Below are 12,573 nucleotides of genomic sequence, written 5' to 3' on the forward strand. Positions count from 1 at the left end.
ACTCTCGCCCGACGGGGCCTATATCAGACATATATACCGGCCCTTATTCACTGCGGTTCCAGTTACCGAAGAGTGATTTGGAACCGGTTGCCGAAGGCGAGATGGTTGATCGCAGGGGGGTATAACTCCGATCCAAATTTGAAACCGAAGAAAAGACACGGAAATTTCCATGGTTATTTTACGACGTCTTCACAGCCCTTGGCTATCTACCAATGAAAACACGTCAGGGTTTGATCTCTCACTCTCTCCAGCACAAGATGTGCGTAACAGAAAGAAAGGCCACGCTCCACTTCTTGGAAACCATGTGATGCCATTGAAGCGTCGTTTCACACATTCAGATTGTTGTCTTGAGTAGTTTATTTATGTCGCTGTCCAAACTTGGGAGTCGTGAACGTCAATATTTTGAATTATCTTCTTGTGTGAAAATGTCTCACCATAAAGTTAGTAAGCTGTGTTTTGTGAAAGGCTATACTGACAGAAAGTTCACTCGACACAAATATCTGACCCACGGAAGCTTTGAGAAGAGAAGGTTCCGCCAATGGGCATGGAGAAGTTGTGACGAAAATACAGGCGCAAATCTCCATTTGTTTGTCTTCAGTGTTCCATGTAATGTGTAAGTTGATCTTAACTTAAGTTCACCTCAGAATTGAATTTATTTTTAGTCCCCATCAATGTTCCGCCAGGACTCTACAGAACAGATGTAAATCATTCATCCAAAAGGATCCTGGAGGATTACAAAGGTATAAATCTGTTCTATGTTACTTGAAAAGAAATAATAATATCGTCGCTGTTAAATCAAACCGGCATATGTGCAAAAATGGAGCTTTTGAGTTATTGGTGTCAAAAAATTTGTTTTTTTCCCTTCTATTCTTATATCGAACCGGCATGTCGTATAGTTGAATAAAAATCTGTCAGATGGCGTTGGGCCGGTATGCATTTATGCGGGAATTCTCCACTTTTTTAGCAGAAGACAGACCTATCCCGCAATACGCCAGTTGCTTCAAAACTTTCAAGGTGGAAATGCGTCCATCATGTAAGTAAAACTGAATTATCTCACAATAGTACATTTTTATTATTACCCAGATATGACTTTTGTATGACTTATTGGCAGATAATCCGGTTTGCACTTAACAAAAGCGTTTATAACAGCCTCAACTAAAACAAACCGGCATATATGCCAAAATGTACCCGGGTAAAATTTCTCCCTGTTAAAAAAATAAATTAAAATAGGCAAATTTAATAAAAAAAAACTTTAGCAAACTGAAAGATGCAAAACTGCGGTGAGGAATACGAGTCTAAAACCCGTGGAAGAGTGAACCAACGAAGCATGAAGCCTCTTTGCCACAACTGTAAACGCAAGTGTTCCTAGTCATTACTACAGATCTCAAAGTTCTCAGGAGTATATCGATGGTGGAAAATCTATCGCCGATCACAGAGATTATCTAAAAGAAAGAAAGGAGACAAACCTTGCAGGAATCAGCTACTACCAGTACAGAGGTTTTTACAAGTCATACAAACTTTCACACCGAAGAAAGATCAGTGTGACGTATGTCTCATTTACCAAAATACGAAACAAAATACGACAGAATATGAGAATCATATTCTAGAAAAGGACTTGTCCAGACTGGAAAAGGAGAATGACAATAAAAGCACAGATTCAACCGTCGTAGCAGTATAGGATCTACAGGCAGTGCTGTCATATCCGCATGGGGAGGCATCTTCCTACTACCACATTTCAAATCTAGCCGTTTACAATTTAACAATTGCTGAACTGAAAGCTGACAAAACAGTTAATTGTTACACTTAGGATGAGACACAGGGAAAAAGAAGCGTTATTGAGATTGGGAGCTGTGTGCTGAAATAACTGCAACATTTAAATGACAAAGCTGACTGTCCAATAGACATTGTCTTTTACAACGATAATTGTTGTGGACAACAAAAAAATAACTTGATGATGGCAATGTACAAATATGATGTTACAACATTAAAAAACATAAATTCTATCACTCACAATTTTTTAGTAAAGGGCCACACCCAAACAAGGTGGATTCGGCTCACTCAACCATTGAAAAATAAGTTAAAAGAGCACTCCAAAGCGGACCGATATACTTACCTTCCCAATACGCCATGGCCATTAAAACGGCAAAGAAAAGTGGCAACCCTTACCTGGTTCATGAGTTGAGTCATAAGGAATTTTTGATATAAAAGCTCTGAAGGACCCCCAGGTAATTTTACCCATTTTGGGCATTCGAATGTTTAAAGTAATTAAAGACGACGGCAACTTTTACTTCAAAACATCCTACGGATCACATGCCTGGGAAGAGGCGAAGAAAAGGAATAAACGGGGCAATGGGAGCGTGAATACTGTTCTGATGCAAGCTTATTCCAAGAGACCATTGTTGAGAAGAAGAAAAATGGTATCCTAAAGTTAGTTACCACCGGGATAATACCGTCAATTTATTCAGATTTCCATAAACGATTGGGAAACTTTGAAGTTACCAGCAAAGGGAAGAGCAGTTTTATATTAATTGTTTATAAAAAAATTGTGAAGCAATAAATTATTTTTTCATTGACAACATTTTCTTTTTTTGTTATACCTAAAACAGGTTCCAAAAGAAGAAGCCACTGTGACACAAAAGCAAATATTACACTGATTTTAAAGCCATACTGGCATATCTGCATTTTACTCTTAATTTAAGCAATTTTCGATTTATTTGCAACTACTACTTCAATAAGCAGTATTCGTCTAAATTTTATTCATTCATAAGGTGGCTTTGAGGTGAACCAAACGGACGTTAAAGGGAAAATATCATATGCGAAATCTTTAAAGCGGTCTGGTGAAAAACAAGCATTTTGCAGATATGCCGGTTTGATTTCACAGCGACGATATGTTTAGTTCACAAACTTTAATGTTAGTTAATGCAATAAATATGTTTATTCCAGTAATGTAATATCTTCCCGTGTACCAGCGGTGTGGTTCCTTCTGTTAAAAGGATCATGGAAGTTAACGAAGGTAATCATCTGTTCTATGTTACTTGAAAAATGGCAATCCTACACTATTTAAAATATTCTAAAAATAGGAATAAATGGTTGCCTTAATTACTTATTTTATTTTTCATTATTTTATTATATTGTTTTTTTAATCAGTTACTCAACATCATAATGAATGTCTTTCAACACCTTCTTTAAAATTTATTTTTTTCTTATATATTCTTGTATTTCTTATTCTGTGTTATGTTTTCTGTATTGTCTTGGTACACATTTGAAATGTGTTTTGTGCTTATATATCCTAGCATTTCCTGTTTAAGTGCTATCCATACTATTTTTGGATTAACTTTTTGAGTAAAACCACAAATTGTAATATTTAAGCATTTATAAATTCTAGCATTTCTGTTTCTGTATTATCCATATTATTTTTGGAATAACTTTATCACTAAAACCTCAAAATGTAATATTTTTTTATTATTTTAAAATTCAGTCGCAGACTTGGTACACATTTAACATGTGTTTTGTACTGTAAATCTATTTGTGTTTCCTGTTTCTATTATCTTAGTGAAATAAAAAAATACTTCACTACATGTAACTAAGTTTTTCATTTTTCTGATAAACACAGAAATGTTAACATTCAATACTATCGTAAAAAAGCACAATCATTATTTGAAAATGTTTTTCCTTTTATAGTAAAGGAATTTAAATTTCAATTAATTTTAAACACTTTAAATACTATCGTGACGAGAGATTTTAAACTTACAAAGCGCCGTCCTGAGAAAATGTGCTGTAAGGAAAGATACTTTGAGCTCATTTTTGCAGGACCGCACTTTGTGAGATGTAGCTGGATGTAGCCTTGTCGTCCTTAGAAAATCTGTTAACATTTTAAAAATTATTTTTAAAATAATATTTTAGGCTGATGAATGGCACAATTAGAGTGCTTACCTAGGAAAGATCATATTGTCTATGGTTGCCCCTTTTTTATTGTTTCCTCTATCCTTGTATATATAGCTGTGTCGACGTCATAATTAAAAACTGTCTAAACATCGGCAGATCTATGATTAAATAGTGGACAAAAATTCTCCCTGCAAAAAGCTCGGAGTTATCGGTCTAGTGAGCGGGAGTGGTTTATTTATGGTTGATCGTTATTTGCGGGTTCAGGGGAGAGTGATTTATTTATGGTTCAGGGGGTCTAGCTAGGGTGGCCAGATGGTCCAGATAAAAAAAACCGAACATTTTTATCAAAGGGTTTTGATAAATAATGATTTATCAAAACCCCCCTTTGATTTATTTGGTACAATTTGTCGAAAAATCAAAGGGTCTTTTGGGTTTTTTTTAATCATAAATCCCTTTCATTTTGACCAGATCAAACAGAGAAAATTACCGAAAACTACGAGGGTGAACACGTTGAATTACTCAGTAAACATTAAAACTTATATTTTCTATTTCAAAGCAATGGTAAAATATGTTAAGTAAAAAATCACTTTTTAACATATTTGGCACTAGATGCTAATGCTTTTAATAACCGTTTATTGCCTGAAATAATATCTTAAATTCAGTGCAACTGATATTTTAATTGAAGAAAACTTATAAATCCCTTTTTACGGTATTCACACCAAGTCGATTTTTTTCGTCAGTCCATACATTACCAATTACACTGTGATTGGTTTATTTATGCATTACACCAGGGCTTCCCAAACTTTTTTCAACTATGACGCTCTTAGGAAGTTGCCATATTTTTGCGAATATAGACAATATAATTCTCATTCGGAGCCAACCCCATTGGCTAGCCCAGAGGTCGGCAAAGTGCGGCTCCGGAGCCGCATGCGGCTCTTTAGCCTCTTAAGTGCGGCTCCCGCGCAAAAGTTCACGGAAAGGCGCGCAAGACGCGCCGATGGTATCGGCGGGTGACAACTGTGGGGTGTGCGGTGCGAGGGAGACTCTTCTCGCGTTTCAATAAGTCTGGTTGGCGTTGGATAGCAGTCACCTCGCCAGTCGCGTTTGTCGCGTACGTGTTACATGGGTTTATTTTCCATCCAGCTGCACATTCTACAGGTATTTACATCATTAATTTAATATTTATTTGATATATGTATATGATAATCATTTATATTATAATGTTATTTATTTAGTGTTGGTGTCGGAAAAAAATTATACTATAATATGATAGTTATTTAGTATTGGTGACGGGTTAATATTTCACATAGCTACCAAAAAGAAGCAAAGAAAAACGGAAGATGAAAACCGTGAATTTAGAGTTGAGTGGACCGAGACTTTCGCGTTTATTCAAAACATAGATGGCCTTCCGACATGTCTTATTTGTAAGGAAAAATTGGCGCATAGCAAGAAGTGAAATTTGGAAAGACATTTAAAAATAAACACACTTCATTTAGCAATAAATATCCTGTCGGTAATGCAAGGAAGAAAGCAGTTGAGGAACTCCAGAAGACTCAAGAGACATTAACTTCTGTATTCAACAACTGAATGCAATCTTTCAGTAATGTTAATATGGCAAGTTTTTTTGTTAGTCGAGAGATTGCGAAGAGAGGGAAACCGTACACAGACGGCGAATACATTAAAAGTTGTTTTGTAAAGGCATCCGGAGAACTATTTCGGGATTTTAAGAACAAGGCAGAAATTAAAAAAAAAATTTAAAGAGTTACCGTTGTCTGCCAAAACAATGAAAGATAGAACACTTAAAATGTCTTCGAATATAACCATCCAGCAAGTCGAAGATCTAAAATTGGTTTAGGCTTTATCAATAGTAGTTGACGATTCTTGTGACATAAATGATACAGCGCAAGTTTTGCTTTTTGTAAGATTTATTTCTCATACAGGTCCTAAAGAAGAACTTTTAGGATTATTGCCACTCAAAGGTCAGACGCGTGGAGAGGATATCACAAACGCTGTAATTGGATGTATGGATAAACATCAAATTTCTCTCGAAAAAATTGTGTAGATTTCAACAGACGGGGCCAAAAGTACGACCGGCCACAGAAAGGGGTTTGTTGCTCTTTTGAAAGAAAAAAATAATCACGAGATACTTGCTTACCATTGCATCATTCATCAAGAAGCGCTTTGTGCGCAGACATTTCCAAAAGAAATTTGTAAAGTTATGGAATTGGTGATTACGATTGTTAACTCCATTTTAGCTAAAGCTCTTAATCATAGCCAATTCAAAGAATTTTTAGTTGAAATGGAGAGTGAGTACGGTGATCTTCTGATTCATAACAAGGTACGTTGGTTATCAAGAGGGAACGTTTTAAAGCGTTTCGAATTGCTGTTTCCAGAAATCAAAGCATTTCTCCTTGAGAAGGGTGTTAACTATCCAGAACTAACAGACGATAAGTGGATTCAAAACTTTTATTTCATGGTAGACGTTACGTCTCATCTAAATAAACTTAATCATAAACTACAAGGGAAAGGAAATACAATTTTTTCGATGTTAGAAGAAGTTGTTTCATTTGAAAACAAATTATCCCTCTTTGCTGAAGATTTTGCAAGGGAAAAATTGTTTCACTTTCCGAGTCTGCTGAAGCATCGCCAAGAAAATAATTTTTTCATTTACAAGCACTACTAAATATGGAGCTCTAAATTTGAACGTCTTTGGGTTGATTTATAAATACTGGAGAAGAAAAAATGTGAGCTTAGTTCACAACACAAGTGGTCTACCTTGAAAGACCTAGAGAAGGAAGACATGATCATATTCAACGCTTGGAATAGTATTCCCAACTCTTATGACCAGCTGAAAAAACTCGCTTTTTCTGTACTATCCCTTTTCGGTTCTACATATTCATGCGAACAATCTTTTCAAGCATGAACTTTATCAAGAGTAAACTGAGAAGTCGTCTTATTGATGACAACCTGGAATCGTGCCTAAAATTAAGAACAACAACATACAAACCTGACTTACTCAAACTTTCGAAGGAGATGCAAGGGCATGGTTTGCATTAAGTACTTATTATGATTGTCATTGTCATGGTTTAATATATATTATTTTTAATCTGTTTTTTAAATTTTTCTTTGTACAATATTTTACGTTACTTAAATCTTACAAAACTGATCAATCAGTTTAATTGTAAGAAATTTCTCATTTTTCCTATTTATTTGTTTGAAATCAAATAATTATATCTCAACTTAATATTTGAATAGGTAATACATCATAATTACGTAATAGTGTAATACTTAATATTAAAATACTTAACTGATTATTATAATGCTTTTATATTTGGCTCTAATTTTTTTTTTAAATCATTGTAATGTACATATTTGGCTCTTTGGCAAATAAGTTTGCCGACCTCTGGGCTAGCCTAAAATCGGCCAATGACAGCGGCCTATAAACATGCATGAAGTGCGCACTGGTTTGTGGAAAATATACGTCACAAGTCAGCCATAGAGATTACCGTGTCTTTTTTTTTGACCCACTTTTTTCTCGGAGTTATACCCCCCTGGTCATCACCCGACTGCCGGAATCATATTCTGACTAGTGATGGGCAGGATCTAAATATTTTGATCGAATCATCAAAAGAATCGAGTGATTAATCGATTTTATCGCTCGGGATTCTGCGGGAGCAGTAGCTGCGGACAAAGGCAGATTTTGTCGGGGTGGGGAGAGTGAGAGAGAGAGTGTGAGAGAGTGAGAGGGGGGGGGGGGGGATTCACATTATAACGATTCGAATGATAACGAATTTGAATGCGTTTCATATGACGTTAAATTTATAATATCTACATCTAAAATAATAAAAATAAAAATATGTCATCCCCACGGACATAAAAACCCCGACACTAAAACAATACCCAACATAATATTAACATATCGATTGTGTGTTTTCCAAAAAATACTTTCATAACCTTAAAATACATTCATCCTTAAGATTCTTTATGGAGCGCACTTTAGATGATTTTTCACAAAAACGACACCATAAAAATGATCCATTTGTGTATATTAATAACCTTCCCAACTTATTGTAAGCTTCTTCGGTTGGTGGATAATATCATAACTAAGCATTTGAAAATTAGAAAAGAATAGCTGCGTAATCCCAGTTAGCAGTTTTTAGTTCCCAGTGGATATTAAATCATATAAGGTAGTACGAAACACAATGGACCACGAGAATAATATCTCATTTGTCAAGCAATCCGAGATACTTTTGATTAGTTTCTCAGCGCAATTTTTCGTTTGTAGCCAAAAAGTACATCTAAAAGTTGAAATTTCAAAAAAAGTTCATCTTTTTTACTTCTACCATCATGTAGAATCACCTCCCAAAGTTACTGCACTTTCACCCCGGACATCCTGTATATATATATATATATATACTTTTTTTAATAACTGGTTCCACAGAAAATAGTACAAAATAATTGGGACAGGAATTTCGACTATCTCTGAAAATGTATCTCATAGAAAATGCTAAACAACTGTCAAGCGTCAAGCATAATGTAATATCTATCATCATGCATCTATGCGTCAAGATAACAACCACCCAACTGTCACTTTTGAATTTTCATTTAGTTAAAAAGCATTTATTCTTATTATTTTGTCGCACACTAATCCAAGATATTAAATAAATATATTAATTACTCAACCCAAGTTCGTCTACATCAATTAAAAAATAAATGCTGTGAAAATGGAGGTCGACAAAAGTATAGCAGAGGACCAGGAAGTAGTTTATTACAAAGAAAAGTTGCTGATCGATCTCCTGAGGGATATTTCTACAAATAAAACTAATTTATCCGATTCTTTAAAAGAGAAGTTAGCGAAGGTTTTGGCGGATGTCGATTTATCACTTTACATGAGCCTCCACAAGGCTAATGACACCGATCATCGCTCTAGCAACATATTTGGTAAGCTTTGTTTTCGAGATATTCTATTCCACAAGTTATAACCTTCAAGTTATGAAACTGTCGTATTGAATTTCGGGACGTTGTATCTTTATTAATTATTCTTTAATGTTTTAATCCTCAGGACTAGCCCCAGTTAAAATTGAAGAATTCACATATGCAGAACAGAAATGTTTACAAAACGAATTAGAGAGCAGAATTCTGGAAAAGTATCCCAAGCTGCTGGAGACATACTGCGAGATAACCGACGGAATGGTAGAAAAGACGCTTAATTCATCTAAAGCACACAACAGTGTTTGCAGCGCGCAGCAGAAACTGATAGAATTATCCCACACGTATGTGCGTGTGCTGCATAACTCCACCGAGCTGCACGCCGCCTCGTGCGCGGCCATGCGCCTGTGGGTCGATACGCGGCTGGGAGCCGTAGTTGACAAGGCAGAGGAGTCTGTTCAGTTGTACGATATCAAAAACAAGTTCCTGGAGTTGAAAGCTAGGTAAAAAAATGCAATAATACTTGGCAAGTTTTTATAATGTGTCCTCAGTCTCATAAAAAAAATATTTTGGTGTCAATATTACATTGCTTCAATGACATTGACTTTCTATCTGAAATTCCACTACTATTACCGTTCAATGATGTTCATTGTAATTGGTTTTGTTAACATCTTTATCGCTTGGATTTCACACAAATAACCCTTCAATGCATTTCATAATATCGGAATAGTGAAACGAAGGAACATATTACCGACATATATTTTAGCAAATACTATAGAATAGTTAATATAGCTCAATCTTCTGATATTTCCCATACATCTTTATGGCAGTATGCTACACTAGCGCCTTCTAACGGCAAGAGTTGTGAGGCTTGGTTTACTTTCACACAATTTAATGGATTTTATGCGTGATAGTGCCATGCTACATTGGGGCCTCCAGCGACCAGAATTGCCATCCAGCCAATTTGGATGTATTATTAATATTCCACTATGCTTGATTTTAGTGACATATGTTTTTTTTCTTCTAGGATAATTGAGGTCCAACTATCGCTACATGTTTATAGCCAAAATAACAACAGTGTCATGTCCTACATGGAAATAAATAAAGACATCACCAAGAAGATAGACAAACTGCGGGAGGAGATCGCGGCTTGTCGAAAGATACTGGAGGACGGATTATGAAAATAATATGCTTTTGTTGAGAGTAGCAAAAATCAATCAATGATGCGTAAATCTAAAGAACCTGCATGGTTAAAAGAAGATTTTAATTAGTGAGAAATGAGATTAATCGTGGAAAAGGCGTTAACCCTTTCCCTTCGGGCCGCCATAATTTTTACAACTCGCCAAAATATTAATTTTTACGTAAATAGTAGTATGCATTGCCATCTTTAATTATTAAAAATTTATAAAAAAAAAATATACTAAAAAATAAATACAAAAACGAAAGTTATGGCATTTTCACCATATCAATAAATTCAGGACAAGTTTGCACAAAAAATCATTATTATTGCTGTGGTCAGTTTTAGTCAAAATGACTCTGAAGGGATGGGTTAAAAAAGCTGCATTAATTTTTTTAAGACACCAAGATCTTTGTAAAACAAAATAATTTGTATATATAGGTATTTATGTACCAATAATCAATGTCCAGATAAACCCTAACTTACATTTCTTCATTATGTTCAAAATCTCTCTTCACATGTGTTCTTCCCAGAAGAAGCAAATTTATTATCAAAAGGATTAAAATATAACTTAAATTAATTATAATAAAAAATAATATCCAAAACACTACTGACAATGTGGCACAGAATATTGAAACAGCTATATCCCTAATAATTCAATTCAATTAGTTTATTCCTTTAAAAACATTACAAAATTACATTTTATTTCGTTTTTAAGTACATTTGTAAAATGGTATTACATAATAAGTAAGCGGTGTATCAACTATACCAGCATCAATAGAGCTTGCCTTTTAAAGGCAGCTTCACCGATGCTAACTATGTCGATATCCGAATTGATTCTGTTCAACAGCAAGACTGCTCTCCCCACCGGCATGACCATTGGCAAGTTAGTCCTGCAGGCCGGGAGATGGCACAGTCTATGCTGTCGGTGACGGAGATAACCATCAGGAACAGAGAGACTAATACTCTCCATGATAGTCGGATATTCAAACCATCCACGAATCAGTTTGAAGAAGTGTGATACAATATGCACATCTCTTCTGACCCGTAGATGGTTCATACCGAGCATGCCCAAGAGAAAGTCAGTAGGATAGAGCCACGGGTAGTAGCCATACTCCCTCAGGTAGAGGAATCTCAGAAATTTCTTCTGCACTCTCTCCAACATGAGGGAATACTTCACCCGATGTGGGCTCCTTATGATAATTATGCTATAATGGGCTCCTATGGATAATTAATATCCTTTGATGTTATTAATTTGTTCCAAATGTGCGGTGCGCAAAAACTGCCGGTTGTAAAGCTACTTTATGAAAATATATGATTAATGATCTGTCTCATTTATTTAACAGATTGCCTTTAAAAAAAATTACTTTATTTAATAAGAAAACTGTATTTACCAACAAAACGAGGGTGCTCAAACTACTCTATTACCGGCAGAAATTTTTATGTTATTGGGAAGTATGCGGTTGTGGAAGAACCCCTTCTCCTTTGGTTCATCTCCCCGACTCCAACACCCCGATACGTCTGTCAGTATTTTATTTTTAATATTGCCCTGAAGATGGAAGTGCACTTCTGAAACCAGACAATAATTATCTTAATATAAATGGGTTAAATCAAATTAATGTGTTATATATAATTTAATCATTAACTTTCTAAGAAACCACTAATTTATTAAAATATTTGTCACGTTTGAATAAAATATACAAAGGTACATTTATATTTATATATGACCTTTTGTCTTAAATACCTGTAGATTTTATTTTTAGTTTTAATAGTTGAAATATTTTTTTATAGTTGTAATTTTTCAGGACTCCCAAAAACGCATCAAATTTATAGATGTGACCCGTTTCGTGACCGATGACCAGTCTCAAAAAGCCACTTTTTTATTCTTAAGATTATCCGCTTTTAACATCAAAGAACACTAGGTAAAATATTAGCATCTCGTCACAAATTTTATCATATATTTTTTTTATTTATTTAAGGAGAAAACACAGATACAGACAGTAATTGAAAGATAATTTTATAAAACAATAATTTGAGAATTCGCCAGCATCCTAACTATTTCTCACGGACTGACGTAAATTGGATATTGAATCAAAGTGCAAAATTTATCCTTCCACAACCGCACCTGATAAATAATTTAACAGTGTTTAAAAGCCTGACTTAAAACATTTTCATCAGTTCATATATGAATTTGGACCAGAATTGCCAATGCATATGTTCTAAAATACCAACAAGAGTTATTAAAAAAAGAATTCTGACTGGTCACCCAGGTGGAAAGAGAAAAGTGGGAAGACCCAGACTGAGGTGGGAAGATGAGGTAAGAGGGGATGCAGCACAGCTTCTCCAGGTGACAAACTGGAAGTCAGCCGCTGAGGACAGGAGGAGTTGGAGGCGACTGTTGCAGGAGGCCAAAGCTCGATATGGGCTGTAGCGCCATCGAAGAAGTTATTAAAAAAAAATTATTTCCGCATAAAACCCCACATATTCCTTTATCTCCAAAATGAAAGAAAATTTTAGTAACAAATAATTAATAATAAGCAATAATTAGTCGCCTGAAATATCAATACAAATTGAATATATCT

The 12,573-nt window shown here is 35.1% G+C and overlaps 1 protein-coding gene across 1 annotated transcript; it reads left to right on the forward strand.

Moving 5' to 3' along the window:
• The first annotated feature begins 8,461 nt into the window (after positions 1 to 8,461).
• LOC149423136 (uncharacterized) lies at positions 8,462 to 10,207 on the forward strand. Its single transcript, XM_089632869.1, has 3 exons — positions 8,462 to 8,826; positions 8,948 to 9,317; positions 9,842 to 10,207. The coding sequence occupies exons 1-3, from the start codon at positions 8,610 to 8,612 to the stop codon at positions 9,993 to 9,995; spliced, it is 741 nt and encodes a 246-aa protein (XP_089488995.1). The 5' UTR covers positions 8,462 to 8,609; the 3' UTR covers positions 9,996 to 10,207.
• The last annotated feature ends 2,366 nt before the right edge of the window (positions 10,208 to 12,573 follow it).

This window comes from Hesperophylax consimilis, chromosome 6 (genome assembly GCF_061612785.1).
Source record: "Hesperophylax consimilis isolate HC1 chromosome 6, BYU_Hcon_1.0, whole genome shotgun sequence".
NCBI classification, from domain to species: Eukaryota; Metazoa; Arthropoda; class Insecta; order Trichoptera; family Limnephilidae; genus Hesperophylax; species Hesperophylax consimilis.